At 37.1% G+C, this 21,308-nt stretch overlaps 1 protein-coding gene across 1 annotated transcript in view; it reads right to left on the bottom strand.

Moving 5' to 3' along the window:
• Positions 1-21,308, bottom strand: part of Abcd3 (ATP binding cassette subfamily D member Pmp70) — a 461,674-nt gene that overhangs the window by 291,311 nt on the left and 149,055 nt on the right. Inside the window, exons 10-11 of the mRNA XM_090386468.1 lie at positions 15,856-15,912; positions 14,101-14,153 (exon numbers count right to left, since the gene is read on the bottom strand). Coding sequence (XP_090242594.1) covers positions 14,101-14,153; positions 15,856-15,912 — 110 coding nt within the window. The remainder of the gene's footprint in view (positions 1-14,100; positions 14,154-15,855; positions 15,913-21,308) is intronic.

The raw sequence follows: 21,308 nt of genomic DNA, 5'->3' as shown, positions 1-21,308 counted from the left end.
GTAAGCAGAAAAAGAACCTGGAGATTCAGATGCAAGCCAATTGACATGCAACATTCTCATCTTGAACAGACTCCCCACATATATTGGAAAACCAAGGTTTAGATAAAGGATGCAATTTTAAAGTGGAGTGTCGAATAAAGGATTTCATCCCTACAATCTTAAAAAACATTGACAACAGAATATTTAGAAGAGTAATCCAGCCAAGGAAAAGAAAAATAGAAATCTCACAAATCTTCCCATTTTGCATTCTTGTACTGCCAAAAAACACAAGGCTGAGAATAGTCACAACAGAAAAGCTTATTGCAGAAGAAACCATCATTAAGTTGTAATTTGAGGCACCTAGAGGACCACTCATCTCAACCAATGTACTCGGAAGGGTTGTTTGTTAGAAAAAAAAACATCAAGTGTTGACTGTGTGTTTATGATTGTTGGGTACTCCTGGTAGGTAAATGAACAATCTGTGTGAGGTCATTAGTAATCGTAAAAGCCTCAACAACTTGACCAGCTGCGTCTGTGTAACTAGAAAATGAAATCCAGCTGGTGTTGTGAACACTAACATCGGGAAGGAAAATTACTTCACTGTTAGGAAAGTTGGACTGGAGAAAATTAAGTTTCAAAGAAAGGAAGTCAAAGAGTTCCAAATGATTAGCGGAGTTACGGGGAATGATAGAGACAACAGACGAATTTAGCAGAACTGGGTAGAGAGGGGCTTAGAGGGGAACAGGTATCCTGTGTGTTATCAGACACTCAGCCTAAAACACTGATGGATCCAAATCTCTCTATTACAGAAGATTTAGGAGAAGTCCGGTTGGCCTGCCTCCCTAAAATCCACTCAGGCACACCTTCTCGATGGTAAGCCCTGTTATGTTACTTAGGTGGCAACGAACGTGTAGAGTGGTTCTCTTCAAGACGCCTGGTCAGCGTGAAGAGGAAAAGACCAAATCCTCCAGCATATGAGAGCACAACAATATAAATGGCCCTCAGTCCCCAGCAGCTTTCACTCTCCCTCATACGGCAGCGAGAGGATCAGAGTGGAAGCAGAGGGTGCTAAGAATCTCTGGGTACGATCAGGCTGCCATGCACGGAAACTGAACTTGGCCTGTTATAACGTACGATCACTCATCGGTGAAGACAGGATATTAGAGCTGGAAAAGGAATTAGAAAATGTGAATTGGAATATCATCGGTTTGGCTGAAACAAGAAGAAGAAATGAATCACTTATAAGTTTATCAAGTGGAAATCTGCTGTACACCAATGGAAACAGTGAAAGGAGTGAAGTTGGAGTTGGGTTTCTGGTTCATAAAGATTTTAAAAACAACATTTTGGAATTCAAAAGTACATCACCAAGGGTGTCAAGACTAATACTCAAGATTTCTAAGAGGTACAAGCTAAAGATTATAATGATTTATGCACCAACATCGAGCCATGATGATGAAGAGGTTGAAGAAATGTACACCGAAATTGAGAGTTTTCTAGATGAGCAGAAAACCCACTACACTATTATTATGGGGGACTTCAATGCTAAGGTTGGAAAAAGGCAAAACAGCGCAGAAAGAGAAACTATAGGAAATTTTGGAATTGGTGAAAGAAATAAAAGAGGTGAAAGACTTGTGGAATTTTCAGAATCTCAAGGACTGTCAGTAATGAACACTTTTTTCAAGAAAAGGGTGAACAGAAAGTGGACATGGAAGAGTCCAAATGGATTAACAACTAATGAAATCGACTTCATCCTCACTAACAGAAGATATATTGTGAATGATGTTACCGTCCTGAATAAGGTAAATGTTGGAAGTGATCACAGAATGGTAAGATGTACACTTGATATAGATGTAGGAAAGGAAAGGAAAAAACTGACTCGAGTAAATAATACAAAGGTCTTTGAGATAACAGAGGAGGAGAAAAAGCAGTATGTACTGGAACTTAAGAACAAGTTTGAGCTTCTGCAGACTGCTCAGGACCAAGATATTTACGAAGAATATTACAACTTTCTGAAAGTGATAAAGCCCAAGAAACCTATACGGAAGCAGAAATCCAAAGAAGAAAAAATTAGTCAAGAAACACTTGTCATGATGAACCAAAGACGACAAATGAAGAGCAAGAAAAACACTGACAGGGAGAAAATTGAGTATACTGAGTTATGCAAAGCCATTAGAAAAAGACTCAGAGAGGACATAAGAAGATTTAACACAAGAAAAGTAGAACAAGCATTAAGGGAAAACAAAGGATTTAATTCAGCAGCCATGAGCAGTAATACAAATGATACTGAAACTGAAGAATAGCGATGGTGTACTTATAAACAGCAGAGAATGCATAATTCAAATAGCAGAAGACTACTATAGAGAATTATACAAGGAGCGAGGGAATGATACCAGCAGTGGGGAAGATGGATTGCAAAGTAGCAACACATGCGACATACCCGATATTCTTCCTGATGACGTAGAACATGCATTGAAGAAAATGAAGAATCGAAAAGCCCCGGGGGAAGATGAAGTTACTGTAGAGTTGTTAAAATTGGGAGGAAGAGACATAACACAAAAACTGTCAAGGCTCTTCACAAAGTGCATTAGAAAAGGTGTGATGCCTAAGCAGTGGAATAATGCAATCATAGTTTTGCTTCATAAGAAAGGAGATAAATCAGAAATTGGAAATTATAGACCAATTAGCTTGTTATCCCACATCTACAAGTTGTTCACAAGGGTCATTACTAACAGATTAGAAAGAATACTTGATGAGAATCAACTGAAAGAGCAAGCTGGCTTTAGGACAGGATTCTCAACTATGGATCACCTTCACGTAATATCACAGCTAATGGAGAAAGCAAATGAATATAAAACACCATTATGCCTGGCATTTGTGGATTATGAAAAGGCATTTGACTCCATACAGCATAAGGCAATGTTTCGGGCACTGGAAAGACCAGGCATAGATACCCCATATATTATGATTTTGAAGAAAATATATGAGAGTGCTACCTCCTTTATTAGACTAGACAAAGACAGTAGCAAATTTAAAATCGAGAAAGGAGTTCGACAAGGAGACACAATATCTCCAAAGCTGTTTACTGCTGCCCTTGAGGAAGCTTTCAGAAGATTAGACTGGTCGCAGAAAGGAGTCAATGTGAACAGAGTACCTAAACCATTTACGATTTGCAGATGACATTGTGGTTATAAGCCATGATCCCAAAGAATTAGAGGAAAATCTTAATCAGTTATGCACAGCTAGTAAGGATTTTGGACTAAAGATGGATATGGCTAAAACAAAAGTAATGATGAACAAGTATGCCACGGAAAAGGAAATAATGATTGAAGGAGCAGTAATTGAAAAGGTGGAGTCATATACTTATCTGGGACAAGTTATTAGCTGTAATAATGATAAATGGCTGGAAGTCAAGAGAAGAATAAATTTTGGATGGATAGCATTCAGGAAATATAGTCACATACTGAAGAGCAATATCCCAGTTTGTCTGAAACGTAAAATAATGAATCAATGTATACTCCCCACCATGACATGGAAGTGAAACTTGGGCACTCACCAAAAGAATGGAAGAGAAGCTGAGAACTACATAGCGAATGGAATGGAACGAATTGTATTGGGAATCACACTGTTAGATAAGAAGAGAAACACATGGATTAGGCAGCAAACTCAAGTAAAGGGCATTCTTATCAAAACTAAAGAACTAAAATGGTCTTGGGCAGGACACATAGCTCGAAGACATGATGACAGATGGACTAAGAAAATAACAGAATGGTACCCAAGAGGAGCTAGAAGAAAACCTGGAAGACAAAGGCGGAGATGGATAGATGAAATTCATGAGTTTTTGGGTAGTAAATGGAGGGCCAGTGCTCAAAACAGAAGGAACTGGAAAGTTGCTGGAGAGGCCTTCATCCTGCAGTGGATTGAAAATGGCTGATGATGATGGGTAGAGAGATTTTTAAGCCAAAGAAAACTGAACAGAGAAAATCCCAAATTACTAAGACTCTGACAGGGAATATCAGAGTGGACATACACTGAGTGATCACTGAATTATGACCACCTACCTAATACTTTGTAGGTCCTCCTTTTACCCTCAGTACAGCAACTATCCGACGTGGCATTGATTCAACAGGATGTCGGAAGCGTTCGGGAGGTATGGCCAACCAATCTATGTGAAATGCGGTCAGCAATGCAGGTATGGAGGTGACTGGTATATCCAGACACCTGATATGCCTTTCCATAGTGTCCCACAAGTGCTCTATGGGATTGATATCAGGGGAATTCGGAGGCCAATCGATATGCTAGGTCAGAACTGTGTCCCTCAAACCATTCCTGCACAACAAGTGCCCAATGGCTTGGCGCATTATTATCTTGGAAGACAATCGCCATTCAGAAAAATGTGTAACATAACGGGGTGTACACAGTCAGCAGGGTGTATCAAGTACTTAATTGGCTGAATAGCAGTTCGCCCTATATTCAGTTCACCTCAGAGGTTAAGCAGGGGGGGCCCTTCCATTCCTAGATGTGTGTGTGTGTGTACAGAGAAGGCCGACACTTGAAAATTAAGGTTTATAGAAAACCTGTGTGTCATGGCCAATACACACACACTTTAAAACTGCTCAGGCTGGCCACCACAAAAATAGTGTGGTTAAGGCCTTAATGGGAAGGGTGGGGGTCCCACTGCTCTTCAGCTGAGGAGAGGGGGGGGATGAGGCTAAACGGGTTACGGCTGATCTAGTAATGTGCGGTTACCCCCAGAGTGACGAGACTAAATGGGTTACTGCTGATCTAGTAATGTGCGGTTACTCCCAGAGCATTACTGAGGGGTGTTTAAGAGATATGAGTAGTAGCCACAGGGATGCTTTTACACCCATTGCTACCGCATACATTCCCTACTATCCAGGCATTTCAGAACCATTTCCCATATTTTATGAATGGGAGACTGCACACAGTAGTGTCCGCAATCAAAGATCCTAATGCAGGTAATGACACTAGTGGGGTCGTATATGAAACTGAGTGTCCCGATTGTGGGGAGTGTTATGTGTGGGATAAAAAACGTAGGCTGCGTGATTGCCTGGGGGAACACAATAGGGTCCTCAAGACAGCCAATTATGTGGGTTCAGCCGTAGCTGAACATGCCTGGGAAACTGACATGGCATTAAAGATAAAGAAGCCGTGATCGTGGATAGAGCGCCATGGCTTTTGGAACCGGAAATGGCTAGAGAGTTAAAGGATATGTTCGTCTGGACTCTATAGTCTTAATAGGGATAAGGGCTGTTGCATTCATCCACTCTTTTTGAAGCCCTTATCCTAAGGAGAGATGAACGGTTTAGAGTGGTTTGTTCCATTTCAGGATTCCAACGCATGAGAAGTGGACCATGCGCAGGTGCCATAGTTCGTATCGCGGACCTGCTGGGGCATATGTGTGTACATATATAGATTGTTGGATAACCTGCAACCATTATTGTTGATGAAGGCCACCGCTGCTGCCGAAAGCTCCTGTTTTAGTGGTTTTTAGTGATTTTAAACATCTTTTTTGCGCTTTTAATTTTATATTTTATCACATTTTATTCTTGTTATATACCATTTTATTTCATTTTAATGTTGTTTTAATATACAGTCAGTATGTGAATTTTTTTTTTTTTTGTTTAATAAAGGCATTTTATCGATTTGAGTCGGTGTTTTAGTAGCATCATAGATGAGTTTATTGAACAAACCTATCAGTAACTCTCTAGAAGGCATCCAGATCAGCTAGTGCATAATCTTGCTGCTTCTACTCTGCCAGTTAGTTACTAGAGAGAGAGTCCACCAAGTAGAGTGTACGTGGGGGAAGAGGGGTATTGTTGAGGCCATGTTATGTCAAGGAGCTGGGTATATTCTTGCTGTGTACACCATATCTAAATATTTCATTAATGTCCCCCCCCCCTCTAACTTTATCTACTGAATGCATCACAAACTATAATAGTCAAACTATTAAAACAAACTTATCTGCATTAAGACCTAAATCACACAAACACTTCCTCATTCATTTCACAAATATACGTAGTCTCAGTTTCAAATTCAGTGATGTCCATTCCCACTTACAGTCTGCCAAGCTCCAGTTATTTTTTCTGATATAATCCCAATTATCCAGAAACCACTATTCAACTCAGTGTTCCTAATTATTCACTGTATGATTCCTTTCACTTCAGTGGTATTACTTGTGCATATTTCTGCTCTGATATTCCCTGTCAGAGACAGTAATTTGGAATATCCTCTTTTCTATCTTCTCTAGCTAAAAATCTCTATACCTCATTCTTCAAAGATAAGGCTGACCTGCTTTCACCTGACTTTTCTTTTAACTCCTCTATTGACAACCTTGGTGAACCACCTCCTACCATTACACTCCACTCAATGCCTCCTGTGGTTGTTTTTTTTTTTAGGAGCATTAGTAACTAAGGCTATATTGCTCCGGGGATATGCGGTGGTCATTCCCTGGTCTTTCCGCATCCTCTGTATTTGGTGGTCATGGGCTCGAACCCCGGTCTAATCAAGAAGTGTGTGCTACGCACTGCTGCTCCTGCCCACCTGGCTACGGAGGCACCCCTCCTGTGGTCTTTCATTAAGAGGATGTCAGAAGAATTTTTAACAATCTTGATGCCAAGAAAGGTCCTGAGGATATTTCTCCATTTGTTCTAAAAACCTGTGCTCTTGAGCTTACTCCTTCTGTGTCACCTTTTTACACTTTCTTATTCCACGGGTGTTTTTTTTTGTTCTGCTTGGAAATTTACTCATATCCAGACAGTTCCTAAAAGGAGTGACAAATCCATCTCATCCAGTTATCGTCCCATTGCACTTCTAAAGTAATGGCAAAATCCAATAACTGCCAACTCCTAAACTACCTGGAAACCTTCCATATGATCAATGACTGCCAAAATGGATTCCATCAGTGTCAATCCACTGGTGATATACTAGCTTATGTATTACCCATCTATGGACATATTCGATGGAAAAGTTTGGTGAAATTCAGATAGTTGTCTTGACATTCCAAAAGCTTTTGTTCATGCTTGGCATAAAAGTTGTCTAAGTAATCTTCCATCTTATGGATTGTTGACTGTTTTCTGTAATTGGGTATCCACTTTTCTCTTTGACCACTCAAATACAGGTGATGATAGATGGTTGTCTTCTAAATTCTTCACCAATACTGATGTTTTCAAAAGTTCAGTTCTTTCTCTCATTCTTTTCCTCTTGTACATTAATGATCTTCTTCCATTGACTGGAAAACCTATCCACAATTTTACTGATGATAGCACATTGCATTCCCCCTCACCGTCCCTTTCAGTTTGAGAAACTTTGACCTGCACAAAACAGCATCAACTTCTTGAATATCCACTACCAATTCCTTACATGCTGTTCTTCGGGTAAATCTGTAGTAAGACAACTTAGTTAATTTCAATCCATTTAAAACTCATTCCTATCTTATATCTCACAAAAATGATTCTTCTGTCCCTATGTTTACCTTTGATGATGCTCTACTTTCTAGACAAAATCACATATCTCTATTAGGGATTACCCAGAATTTAATATCTTAAATATTGCTTTCTCTGCATCTAAAAAACTGGGTTTCTCTTTTGCTCACAGCGTTACTTTTCTTCCAAACAGCTGTTCACTCTGTACAAATCGCAAATCCACCCTACTATGGAATATTTTTCCTACATCTCGGGCAATGCCCCATAACCTCTCTCAGGCTTCTAGACTCCGTTCAAAAAAGGGCAGTTAGGTTAATTAATGACCCATCTATTTATTAAAAAGTCTCTCCACTCTCTGTTTCATAGATATTCTGTTTCTGCTGCATGCCTCTCCTAGAAATAATTCCACTGTTCTTCTGAATTGGCTTCTATAATCCCCCTCCCCATTTCTTTCAAACCAGTCCAAACATGTGCCTGAACAAGTCAGCATCCTTTTACTGTACAACTTCAAACTCACAGAACGAACTTTTCTTCTTCCTCATTTATTCCTTCAATTTCCATTTTCAGAAACTGAAATTACAATCTACGGATATTCAAGTCTAATATCAACAAGTTATCTCTTTCATCTTCTCAGACCCATGCACAGTATTAAATATAAAAGTCCTAATACCTTTAATGTTTGGGGGTTTCATAAATTCATGCTTGGCATAAACGTATTTGGAAAAAAACTAAACTGAGCCTCAAAATAGTTTGTATGTAGTCTCCATGTAATCAACCCCGGAATGAACTGCCTTCCTGGATAAGTGAGGATGACAGTCTGGTAAATTTTAAGAAGCTGCTGGATCGATACCTTCTGGTGTTGGGAAGGGTATGAATTATAGACACAGATTTATTTATTTATTTATTGTTACTTTATTGCTGATGCAGTCGAGGCCAAGCTTTTCTATATCTTTGGCCTTTACTAATTTTACCTGTTAATTTCAGAAACTGTTGGTGCTCACTGGTTTTATTATACTCAGCATCTTAGACTACATTACACAAGTGTAGTATGTCTGTATGTTTGCAGGCTGTTATTCATGGTTTGAGGGCTGATAAATCTGGAATAACTGGCAAGGAGAAAAACTACCCTCTCTTCCCTCTGCCTGAGATCAGTAACTACAGCCCTAATCGAAGAGTGATTTGAGAATACCTCTAGTCTTGAAACCAGACCTTTCTAAACATATGAAAGTACAAATATCATGCGCACAATTTAGCTGCTAGTAAAGCAAAAATTACATAAATATAATTATACAAGACATTTTTTCTGTTAAAAAATTATAAGTTTATTGGCTTGTAAGAACAAGAAAAAATTTTAAAAATTACCTCTGTACAATATCAAAGAAACTAAAATGGCCACATTTCTGAATTCTAACATGGAATTCCACCTTCTGAATAGGCAAGTCCTCATTAACTAAAGAGCACCTTCTTGCAACTGCACTACATAAACATACAAATATTTGCTTGTTTTCCAAGTTCATAAGAACAGTTGCCATTGAATTACAAATTCCCCTATCCTGGACTGAAGTTGAAATTCCACAGGAGAATTCAGCACAGTTAATTTAATTATCCAAATAGTTAACCAAATAATCTAATATGGTGACGTTTCTAATAATGGTTCACACTTTGAGAAGTTACAAAAGAGCTTCCAGTGACCATATGTAACTTTAAGCAGCAGCACTTGAAGTGTGGTTTTATTTAATTATTTATTTTTTTTTGCAAATTATTCAATAATATATAAAGGATTTACAACTTACTGAATAATTTGCAAATATGCTGGATTTAAAGTTTTCCTGCGCACGCGCGCACACACACACACACACGCACGAGCTTGCACATTCACATTATATCGAATAAATGGAATACATTGATAACACAATATAATTTATTAAGATGTATTTTGTGGCCGATTATGATTCAGCAGAATCACAACAGGTCAACACGGGTTTTGTGCTTTTCAAAAACAGGTAAAATGCTGATGAGGCTAGTGGGAGTCAGACGTGTTCAAAGCCACAGTGGATTTTTTTTATTTGATTTGAAATTGTTTTTCTGAAACTTTTGATTTAAATTTAGTAGTATAGCATTATTTTGTGATTTTCTGATTAATCTGGTGTATTTATTCTTTACTCGGCCTTGGTGGCATAAAAGTATTGGTAAGGGTATCAAATCCACGTGTTACAAGTTGCAACTCCGCTGAACGAGAAGTTTTTTAGCCATATTTAGCCGCTTTATTGAATATTTTTTACATCAAATTATTTTCTATAAGTAGCTTATAGACCTAGTCGGGACTGTTAGTTTATTCTGAATTGAGACAGCGAGATTTGGAAGTTAATTAATACTTAAGTGTCCATAGATTTACTGTTCGTAACTTGCTGCCTTTGTCATACGATATGTTATATTCCGAACAAGATAGCTTTAGTATAGTATAGTATAGTATAATATTGTCAATTAATCAGTAAAATCTATTAAACTTGTTAAACTTTGTTGTCAATTAAATTGTACTTTTAACTAAATATATATAACGACTTAGATTACAAACGTAACATAATTAATTAATACATAACTTGATACGGAAGTTACATAAAGGGAACTCGTAGATAATTAATACTTGATACTGAAAAATATATATACCGTTATAACTGTGTTGGGATACAAGTTTAGGCTTATAATTTTGTACTGAAATTGAAATTTTATTGAAAGTAAATCGGAATCATGACTCAGACCAGAGCAGCGAAGCAAAAGGCTCAAGCTAATGGGAGTGTTGTGGCTCAGGGGAGAACTGAGGGGGGCAGTTGCCCTCTGAATCACAGCCTTTTAAAATGCACTGCTTGCATGACGTTTGTGGAGAAATCAGGTACGGGACATGATATTGCCATGGGGGATGTCTTTGTGTGTGTGCGATGCAAGGAGTGTAACGAAATCAGGCAACAACTCAGCGTTGTTATGGGCCTATATGAGAGCTTGACGGACAGGGTGGATGCCCTCGAAGGAACTAAATTGAGGGGGCCCATCAAGTTCTCAGCTGCCCACATCAACGCCAGAGCTTGCACTTGTTCATCACACAACACAGCGGCAACCCCCAAGGCAGAATGCGCTGGTCCCACAGGAACTAGTAGTTGCTGGTGACTTTATTGTCGGGGAAACGGGGAACATGCTTTGTAAAAAGGAAAGGTGGAACAGGACCAGAGTATGTCTGCCAGGGGCAAAGATTGATGACATTGTAGAGCGGATATCATCTTTTAAGGGCAAATGATATCAAGAGTAAGAGACCGGCAGAATTACTTAACAAGTACAGGTCACTGTTGAAAAAAAAGCCGTGAATTAGGGTTGAATTTCAAAGTGTCTGCAATTCTACCCAAACACGATAGGAGGGAGTATATGATGAGAGCCTTGTTAATCAATTCGGCCCTGGAAAGATTGTGCAAAGCTCAAGGAATAGAATTTTTTTCAGCCTGGACTGTAGTTGTTAACAGGAGAGACTACTTCTACAGGAATGGGATACATTTAAATAGAAAGGGTGCAAGAATATTTGCTGATGCTATCGAGGCAGTGTTTGGGTCAGAAAACTGCTAGTTTGGGGGGATACAAAGACTAATAGATTAACAGTAGCCACTGGCAGAGGTAAAAGTGATTCTTGCACTGCTTCTTTTGGAATGAGCAGAAGCCTGAAAAACAAGATGCAGGATATTTCAGAGACTGCTGGGAGTCATTGCGGTACAAGTAAACACATGGGTTGTGTTAGGGTAGCTAAGAATAGAAACAGGTGCATGTATACTTGCGTGTACACCAATACTAGGAGTTTGGTAAATAAATTTGATGAATTTGAGGTATTGCTCAAAGCATCAAAGACGGATATTGTTGGGATATCAGAGACGTGGTATCACACATATATAAGGAATGCAGAACTGGAATTTGGGGAGTACAACAGAAAGGATACAGAAAGGATAGACAGGATAGGAAGGGAGGAGGGGTTATGCTATTAGTTAAGAAACACATAAAATCCAAGGAAGTGAAGCCAGTCGACATCGCTGGACAGTGCAGTGTCGAGTCAGTTTGGTGTGACATAAGCATTGGGAGATCAAAATGGAGAGTAGGAGTGTGCTATAGGCCTAATGACTCTGATGAGTATAATAAGAAACTGTACAGGGAAATAGAGTGGGCCAGTACATCAGAGAGTCTTATAATGAGGGATTTTAATTTCCCAGATATTGACTGGAATTTGTGGGTTGGTCACTCACACACTAGCAAGGCTTTTGTGGATTTATTGGATGATTGTTTTCTACATCAGCATGTTCGGGAGGCAACTAGAGGGAGTAATACTCTTGATTTGATTATCAGTAGTGATTCTTCATGCATTAAGAATCTGCAGATAAAGGAACCACTAGGTGGCAATGATCACAGTGTGCTGAAGTGGGATTTACTCAGAGCTAAGATCAGGGGTAAAGGGAAGGGTTATTGCTTTCATAAAGGCGACTACGATGGTCTGAGACAGTATTTAAATTCTATACAGTGGGACCAACTGAAGATGTTACCAACAGCAAATTCAAAATGGGAAGCATTCAAAGAACTTATCTTGGAAGCTACTAGGCTTTACATACCAACTGAGAAATATTGTTCAGGTTTAGGCCTAAATGGATGTCAGATGAACTAACGAGACATATGACAGAGAAGAAAAATGCATGGGATACATATAAATTAACACGTGACACAGAAGCCTATGATAGATACAAGTTGATCTGTAACCAAGTTACAAAGGAGGTTAGGCAGGCAAAGGCAGATTACGAGAAATATTTGGCAACGGATGCAAAGAGTTCATTACTTATGTAAACTCTAGAAGGAAGGGGATGAATCAGATTGGTCCACTTCATATCGATGGGTCAACTGTTGATGATCCTGCTCAGGTAGCTAACAAACTAAATGAATATTTTGCATCGACATTCACACGAGGAGTTATTCAGCGAGGGGAATGCCAGAGGTGTATTCAACTCTGGCAGTAAGCTGGAGAATCTTGTAATAACTGAGAGTAAAGTGGAGGAGAAATTGTTGAAGATAAACACAAAAAAGGCACCTGGGGTGGATGAGATCTATCCAGTTATATTAAAGGAGGCAGCAAAGGAAGTAAACAAACCCTTAGCCATAATTATGAGAGCTTCCTTGGACTCAGGGAAGGTACCCACTGACTGGAGATGTGCAAATGTGACCCCAATTCACAAAGAAGGATCAAAGGCTGACACAAGTAATTATAGACCTGTGAGTTTAACTTCTGTTCCAGGAAAATTAATGGAGGCACTGGTTAAAGAAGCACTGCAGGATCATCTAGACAAGACTTCAATTATAGCTCTCGACACAGCATGGTTTTGTTAAGGGGAAGTCTTGCCTGACCAATTTTATTGGATACTATGATGCAGTTACAAAAGAACTGGATGCAGATAATAACTTTGATATTATATTTTTGGATCTTAGAAAGGCTTTGGATACTGTTGCACATGGAAGACTGCTGCACAAATTGGAGCAGTGTGGCATTGGAGGCAAATTGCTGCTATGGATAAAGGGGTGGTTGAGGGGGAGAAGACAGAGTAGTAATCAATGGACACTGCTCATCATGGACTAATGTTATTAGTGGAGTCCCTCAGGGTTCAGTGTTGGGTCCATTATTGTTTTCTGTATTTATAAATCATATATTGATGATGGTATACCAAGCTTAAAGTCCAAGTTTGCAGACGATACAAAGGTTGGCAGGGTTTTTAAGGACACTACTGACACTATGCTGCTGCAACAGGATCTGGAAAGGTTGAGCAGATGGGCTGAGAGGTGGCAAATGAAGTATAACATTGACAAATGTAAAGTACTACATATGGGAAACAGCAACCCCAGAGCAACGTAGCAACTCTGTGGTACTACACTGACAGTGGTAGAGAATGAAAAGGACCTGGGGATAATTGTGCAGGCAGATATGAAGTTCTCTGAGCAGTGCAGACGGGCTGCAAGAGTAGCTCATGGTGTCTTGTCAATGATATACAGGAATTTTTCTAGCAGGGATAAGGAGGTGATTATTCCCTTGTATAAGGCAATGGTCAGGCCACACCTTGAGTACAGGTCTGGAGGCCTCATTTCAAGAAGGATGTAGAGCTGCTGGAACGAGTACAGAGAAGGGCAACAAGATTAGTGAATGGAACAAAGGGGTGCTCTTACGAAGAAAGGCTTAAGTTTTGCAAATTACAGTGTCTGGAGACTAGGCACCAGCGAGGTGATCTGATAGAGGTGTATAAAGCCTTGAATGGTTTGAGCACGCTTAATGCTGAATGGGATTCTTCCTCTTGCTCAGAATAATCACCTGAGAGGGTATAAATTCAAATTGAGGAAAGACAGATGTAGGATAGATGTGTGGAAATTTGCCTTTAGCCAGCGGGTAGTTGGTTGGTGGAACAGACTTCCATCCCTTGTCGTGAAAGTTGATAGCCTAAATAAGTTTAAGGCTTGGCTGGACAGGTATTTCGAACGAACGGAGGGGTGAAGTGGAAGTGGTATTTTTTTTTATTTTTATTTATTTGGCTGATGCTGCATAAGCTTGTGTTTTCTTGCATCATATGCCTCTACTAATGCTAATGCTAAAATGACATTTATTTACAAAATGCATTCTTACCTTGTCAGGACAAAGCCTGCAACCATTAAATACATCATCATCATAGCAGGGGCCTGAAAGAAAAAAGCTAACATGTAAAAAATAAATAAATAAATAAAAATAAGCAGTGTTGAATAAAAACAGAAAAAAGACGGAATATAAATTAATAATAAAAAATTAAAAATAAATATATTACAAAATAAAGAATCCAATACCACTTTTTTTTCTTTTTTTTTTTGCTGATGCTATATAAGCTTGCTTTCTTGAATCATCTGCCAGTAAAACTTAAAATGGAGAATCTTTTTTTTTTTTAACTCAATCAAATTATATCAAGTTTATCTTTAATTAAGTACCTTTAATGTAATAAAAAAATAAAACAGCTAATTAACTAATATAAAAAATTCGTTTTACTTTACTGAACATACCTCAACATAATATTCATTCAAACTTTCATAATTTACTTATTTCTTATGGATTTTAATAAAAATAGAAATGTAACACATATTTAATGGATCTTCTGATTCATAATATGTGCTAAAATTGTTGTAAGGTGCTTTACTGATTTCCTACTGGATTTAGATTTCAATAAATACTGAAATGCATATAATAATATTTCATATTTTGCTGTAATTAATATAATAAGCAAATAGTAATAATTCATTATTTATATATTTAGTAAAGTGATGATAAAAAAATTAGCTCTTCAAAAAGTTGAGCACTTTCATATGCACAATGCTCAACTTTTTATTAGTGCCAATTTGTTACTCCAATCAGTGCATGGCAACAAATGAAGTCCACTGGTTCAACTGTAATAATATTCATGGTGTTTCAATTAAAAAGCACTGGGGGGGGGGGGGGGGTATCTTGCTCATTTTTGGGTTCAGGCTATTTGAATTTAAACCTTTTTTGTGCCATATTTGAGCAGCAATTTTTGAATTGGATGTTAAAATTGGGCCAATTATTATAATTTAGATTTCATGATTTCAAAATTTTGCCTGATCATCTGCTTTTGTCTCAATGAGGAAGTTTAATCCTCAGTTTAATCTAAAAACTGTCATTAATGCACTTCTGAAATGAACATAACCAATTTTATTTTAACATTAAAAAAAAATAAAAAAATAACAGCAGTTGTAAGTGTGAGCAGACATAACACAAATTACCTTCATGTAAATAGTTACATTACTTCAACTTTCTAACTGAAGAAAAAAAATGATTAGGAAAAATTTCAATTTAAAAATAGTGAAATCTAAGTACAATTGTAACATCAAAAGAAATTTCAGTACAAATGACAATAAAGTCCAGACAACAAATATCCTAAAAATAAGCAAGGTTTGTTTTGTTTATCTTTTGAGTTTCTACTAGAAACTCAAAAATGCAATTACATGCCTTTCACCACTAATACAAATATTAACCCACTGTTAGGCTACTACAAAGCACTGTTAAACCATCACAATAAAAATACAAATCAAGTTAAAAATTAATAGTAGTAAACATATAGTAGTAGTAAAAAATAATAGTAGTAGTAAAAAAAATAGAAGTACAGTAGTTAAAAAGTAATAGTAGTAAAAAATTAATAGTAGTAGTAAAAAAAAGTTATTTATACTTTGCTTTTTTTCCCCATCACATATTTAGATTTATTTATGTATTTAATAAATGATGATAAAAAATTAGCCCTCTAAAGCTCTTGTACCCTGAATTTTGTGTCCTACTGCAACATATATGAATTATTTAAAGAGAAATTACATAATCCTGAAATACCATTTTTCATAAACATACCTCAACTCCAATAGAACGTGTGAGCCAATGAACAAAGATAATTATGTCTAAAATTGGCTGTAAGAGAAAAAACAAAAGTATTACTTAAATATAGAATTAAAGGTGGTATTTTCACAATTTAAATTAAAAAATTCTGTAAGTAATGTCTTTTCAACAAAATGTTATCTATTATTGATTTTATCAATTATTGATAAAATTGCTAATGAATAACAACTTTCAACATTATTATTATTTTGATATATTATTAATACAAGAGGGCATTGTTAAGTTTTAAGTCTGTAGCATAATGTACAGTTCAGTACATTGTGCTACAGACACTTTTAATGTGGTTTGGAGCAATTTCCTGAAATAAAATGGTGTTAAGCCTCCACCATTTCTCATTCTGTATTAAAATTTTATCCATCTGTGACTAACATGCCATTTGACAGACTCATTTTGTTTTCATCATTTTTCTGATTTTGGACTGTTATTATATACAGGTATAGGAATAGCCTCAATTTTTGCATGCAGCTATGAGCAAACAGTGCTAAATAAGCAATGATTGCACCAGTCAGCTGCAGACCATATGGATAATGGCATACAACATACTTCTACAGAGAAGTGGTTTCGGCAAAGTGCATTACTGAAGCAACTTGTAATAGCTTGCCTTCACAATAAGACCAATGCATTTCACAGCAAACTCAGTTTGCTTATAGCTACTCACTATACAAACCCGGAGGCTACTGCCCTATCTACACAATGATATGTTATAGAACTCGGTATGTCTGGGGGCCTAGGTTTACTTGAGTTTTAAATTTGCTGTTCTGTCAAGCATCTTGCAAACTGTGGATATATCTAATAACCATTTGTTGGGTCTTTCAGTGACTGTATCTACTTAACCAACAACAAGGTACCAATAAAGTACCATACATTTCAAATAAATGTATGACTACAATATTCAGGCTACCCATGGTTACTTGACTTCAAAATATGAGATCAATACATTCAGTAACACTTAGTTTACTCTCCACTGAGGCTACTCCCCTCTTGCACAAAAATGCTTTAAAGTTCTTGTACCCTGAAGTTTCTGTCCTAAAATGACTTGGCTTTATAATGGTGGACATGAATTTTAACATTGTTATTTAAAAAAAAAAAAAATCTGTGAAAAAAATAATAATAATAATATAAAAAAAAAACATAAGTAGGTCCACAAAAATTTATAAAATTTTCATCTGCCTTCACAACATTTAACTAAGGTTGCCCATGCTAGTATATAATACAAGTCAGTCACTCACTATCAATTTGTACTTTTCAATTTGGTAACTGAAAAAGTGCTCATTTCACTTTTCTCATCAATTCTAACCTCTTCTTTAACAGGATGATCAAACATTTGCATTACTCTAATAGTATGGTTACGTATTTAACCAAAGATAGCCAATGTGTGCAAACATGCTTCAAAATATTTTTTCACTTTAATGGCATGCATCAGTCGAAATTGCTTAAATCTCTTTCCTTTTTAGCACTTTTTCTACAGTAGTAAATTTCCAACATGTACACATCCACTTTTTCAAGGAAAGGATACAGCTCCATTTTCAGCACACAAATTAATAACAAGACAAGGACAGTCTAGACAGACAAGGACAATTTCCACTTTTAATACTTGCTACTCCAGTTTTTAGGCCTACCATAATAATAACAAGTGAATTGCCAATATTCAGTGCTAGACAGTTTTTGAAGGAATCCCACATGCTTTCAGATTCTTCAGGAGATATCCAATGCTGTACTCTGTAGATTCACCATTCAGTGCTGGCATTGAGAGCAAGCGGCTTCAATTTTACAATTTGTTTATTACAAAAAAAAAAAGTCACCACAACAGGATATAGCTTGGAATCGCCGTGATTCCTGCCATCAGGAAAGCTTTTGACACTGTTGTGGAAGACTACTGTACAAATTGGAGCAGAATGGTATTAAGGGTAAGTTTCTACAATGGATAAAAGGATAGTTGAGTGGGAGAAGACAGAGGGATCAACACCTCATGACCTGCCCGAGCAGGTCATGAGGTGTTGTCAATGATATACAGGAATTTTGTTAGCAGGGAAAAGGAGGTGATTGTCTCTCTGTATAAGGCAATGGTCAGGTCACGCCTTGAGTACTGCAGGTCTGGAGGCCTCATTTTAGGAAGGATGTAGATTTGCTTGAGCGTGTACAGAGAAGGGCAACAAGATTGGTGAGGGGAATGAAGGGATCCTCTTACCAGGAGAGGCTTAAGTTCTGCAAATTGCAGCAGCTGGAGACTAGGCACCTGCAAGGTGATCTGATTGAGGTGTGTAAGGCCTTGAATGAGCTGAGCACGCTGAATTCTGATGGGATTCTTCCACTTGTTCAGATTACGAACCTAAGGGGGCATAAATTGAAATTGAGGAAGGACAGATGTAGAATAGATGTGTGGAAATTTGCCTTTAGCCAGCGGGTGGTTAATTGCTGGAACAAACTTCCATCTGTCGTTGTAGTTGATAGGTTAAATAAATTTAAGTAGGAACTGTACAAATATTTAGAAGGGATTGTTTTGTAATTTTTTTTTTTTTTTTGGCTGATGCTGCATAAGCTCATACGCTTGCTTTCTTGCATCACATGCCACTACTACTACTACTATCTGTAGCAATCAAATATGGCCCAATTTTCAGAGCCATCATTCAATATTCTTTCCCTAATTGGGCAATTTCACTAAAAATGCCTGCTGTTTTTTTTTTTTTTTTTTATATTGTTCTACAATTTTTTTTCCCTTTTTTTTTGCTATTTCAAGAAATACATTTCTAAAGAACACACCAACATAATTCAGAGGAAGATTATGTTCTACGCAAATAACCATTAGGTACATATAACATTACTGCCATGAAATGCAGCATCAATTTCTGCATTCCTTTCTATAAACTGCATGCTGTCTTTATGCTTATTTGTTTGCAAAAGTCTGATATCACATTCTCCACTACTTGAAACTGAAAAAAATCACTTCTACATATAGTACAAACATATAGTACACAATGCAAACATTGTACAGCTTTCAGATATTATAATACATGGAAAATCTTGCCCATATTCTGAAATTTTAAACCATATTTCTTTGACATCTTACTGAAAGACATTGTTAATTAATTTCACATTACACAACTCAAATGACTGCACAAATGGCACATTTATATTTTGCAAAGTAGACCATCATAACACACCTGATAACTAATTTATTAATGAAAATAAGCATACATTTGCAAAATTTTAAAATAAAATTCCAATTTTAACATAGCTTTTATTTTTTTGGAGAGGAAAAAACCAGAGTTTTTGAAGAAAAAAAAAAGAAAGATGGGGTTTGTATAAATTTGGCAACAATGCAGAAGGGATATCAATTCTGATGACTGCTCGCTGGCCACTTTCACATCACTCAAACTGGCAACTGTTTTGATGTGCAATTCCAGTCATTAAGCCACGAGTTCTTCCTTCTTCCCTCCACCACGTACACAGCTATTTGTGAACATGATTACAGCTGGCTGTGGTTCATTTGCTTGTGCAGCAAACTGGGTTTTCTAGTACCTATAATGGCAGCATTTGATTACTTAACCAAACTCAAAATTATTTACTATACTCATAGTATTAGCATATAAGCAAGCAGATGTGTGTGTGTCTGCATTTTTAGTAACCATAACATGTTACTAAATCTATTAATCTATGTATCCTTCCAAGTTAGCAGCTTTCCAACCCACCTAACACCAACAGCATCAGCAATATTCTTGCACCCCCTTTTATACAAAACTGTATCCCTTCTCTTATAAAATACTCCTTTTTTTCTGTTAACAAGCATCAGCCATGCTGACAAAAATTCTACCCCATGAGAATTCATGGAGTCCAATTTTGAGGGTGACTACCCTATTTTCAAGCACTCAAATTCGTCCATCAAAACACACAACCAATTAATTCCTTCTCACACACACGGCATTATGAATCTGACATAATCAGCTAATGTCAGGTCTATATACTTACCACACACACAGTGCAAGAAACAAGCAGTTCTCATACAAATCACTGTCATGGTCGTATGAAAACTACCTTCAGAATTCTCCACCTTCAGCTAAGACATCTTCACTGTTCTGGGGCATATGGTTTTCTGCTATAGTCAGAAGCAAAATTTCAGTTAAATTAAATTAGACTTATGCCACTATTCTTGAATTCCAATCTACTACCACCCCATCGTGTGACATTCTAGTAAATCCTCGGATAACAATAGTAATAATACTACACTATTCCCAGCTAATATAGCCACACACACACACACACACACACACACACACACACACACACACACACATGAAAGAAAAGTTAATACATTCAAATGTGTAATGTTTGCAATCCTGCAACAGCATATCTTCAATTCTGTGATAACTGAACAATCATGGTCTCTCATGTCTGGAAGTGCAGCATGGTGTTTCCTGTGAAAGAAACTGTTTCAAGAAACCTCCCCACAAGAAGTGATAGTCTGAACTCAGAGGTTGCCAAAAATACCCATAGTTGTGATGATCAGGTATGACAATATGCAAGGGCTAAAAACATGCAAAAATCCAACATAACATTTTGCTGTAAGTGAGATGAATGAAACTTACACTAACTTAAGAACTGTTTACAAAATACAGTCATGTTGAAAAAAAAGTGTCACAAAATAGGACAAAATTGTGTTTGTGTCTGCAATTCTGCCTAAGCATGACAAGAAAGATTTTATGATAAAAGCCTTCTGGATTAACACTAAGTTTGAGGGACTCTGCAAGGCTTATTGGGGAAATTTTTTCTTGACATAGCAAGCCTTAGTTGGTAGACAATTTATTTTGTAAAGATAACATTTGTTTAAACAGAGGAAGTGCAAAAGTTTATGTCATTGATGAGAATGCATGAAAGGTTCAGAGAAACTCAGGTCGGTAGCATGGGACAAAATTACATTTGCACCCTCTCTGAGAGAGGATGTGTCCAACCATAAAGTGTAATAGAAGCAAAATCCATCAGCAATCAAAGACCATGTAAGAAAAACACATTTAAGTAACTACAAGGAGTGTAGAGTTTCAAATGCAATAAAGTAAAAAACTTAAGTTGTCCATACAGTAATGCCAAGGAATGACATTTCTGGAATGTTTACAGAAACATTCCAGAAATGTTTCTGTAAACGAATTAATTGAATTTCAGCTTTTCATCAGGTCAAATAATGTTGATGTGATTGGGCTTACTGAGACGTGGTGACACTCAGAGATAAGAGATGAATTTCATTTCAGTGAATACTGTATGTTAAGGAAAGATAAATGAGAAATGGGAGCAGGTAGGAAAGTGATGCTTCTAATCAAAAACTGTCTTACAGTAAAGAATCTTCCTTGAGTCAGATCAAGGTAATGCACAACATTGAGTCAGTGTGGTGTGAAATTACTTTTTGCTAGTCATATGAC

This window comes from Mastigoproctus giganteus, chromosome 12, assembly GCF_048544385.1.
Source record: "Mastigoproctus giganteus isolate SK-2022 chromosome 12, ASM4854438v1, whole genome shotgun sequence".
Classification (NCBI taxonomy): domain Eukaryota; kingdom Metazoa; phylum Arthropoda; class Arachnida; order Uropygi; family Thelyphonidae; genus Mastigoproctus; species Mastigoproctus giganteus.
This window is presented reverse-complemented; position numbering and strand designations above follow the sequence as displayed.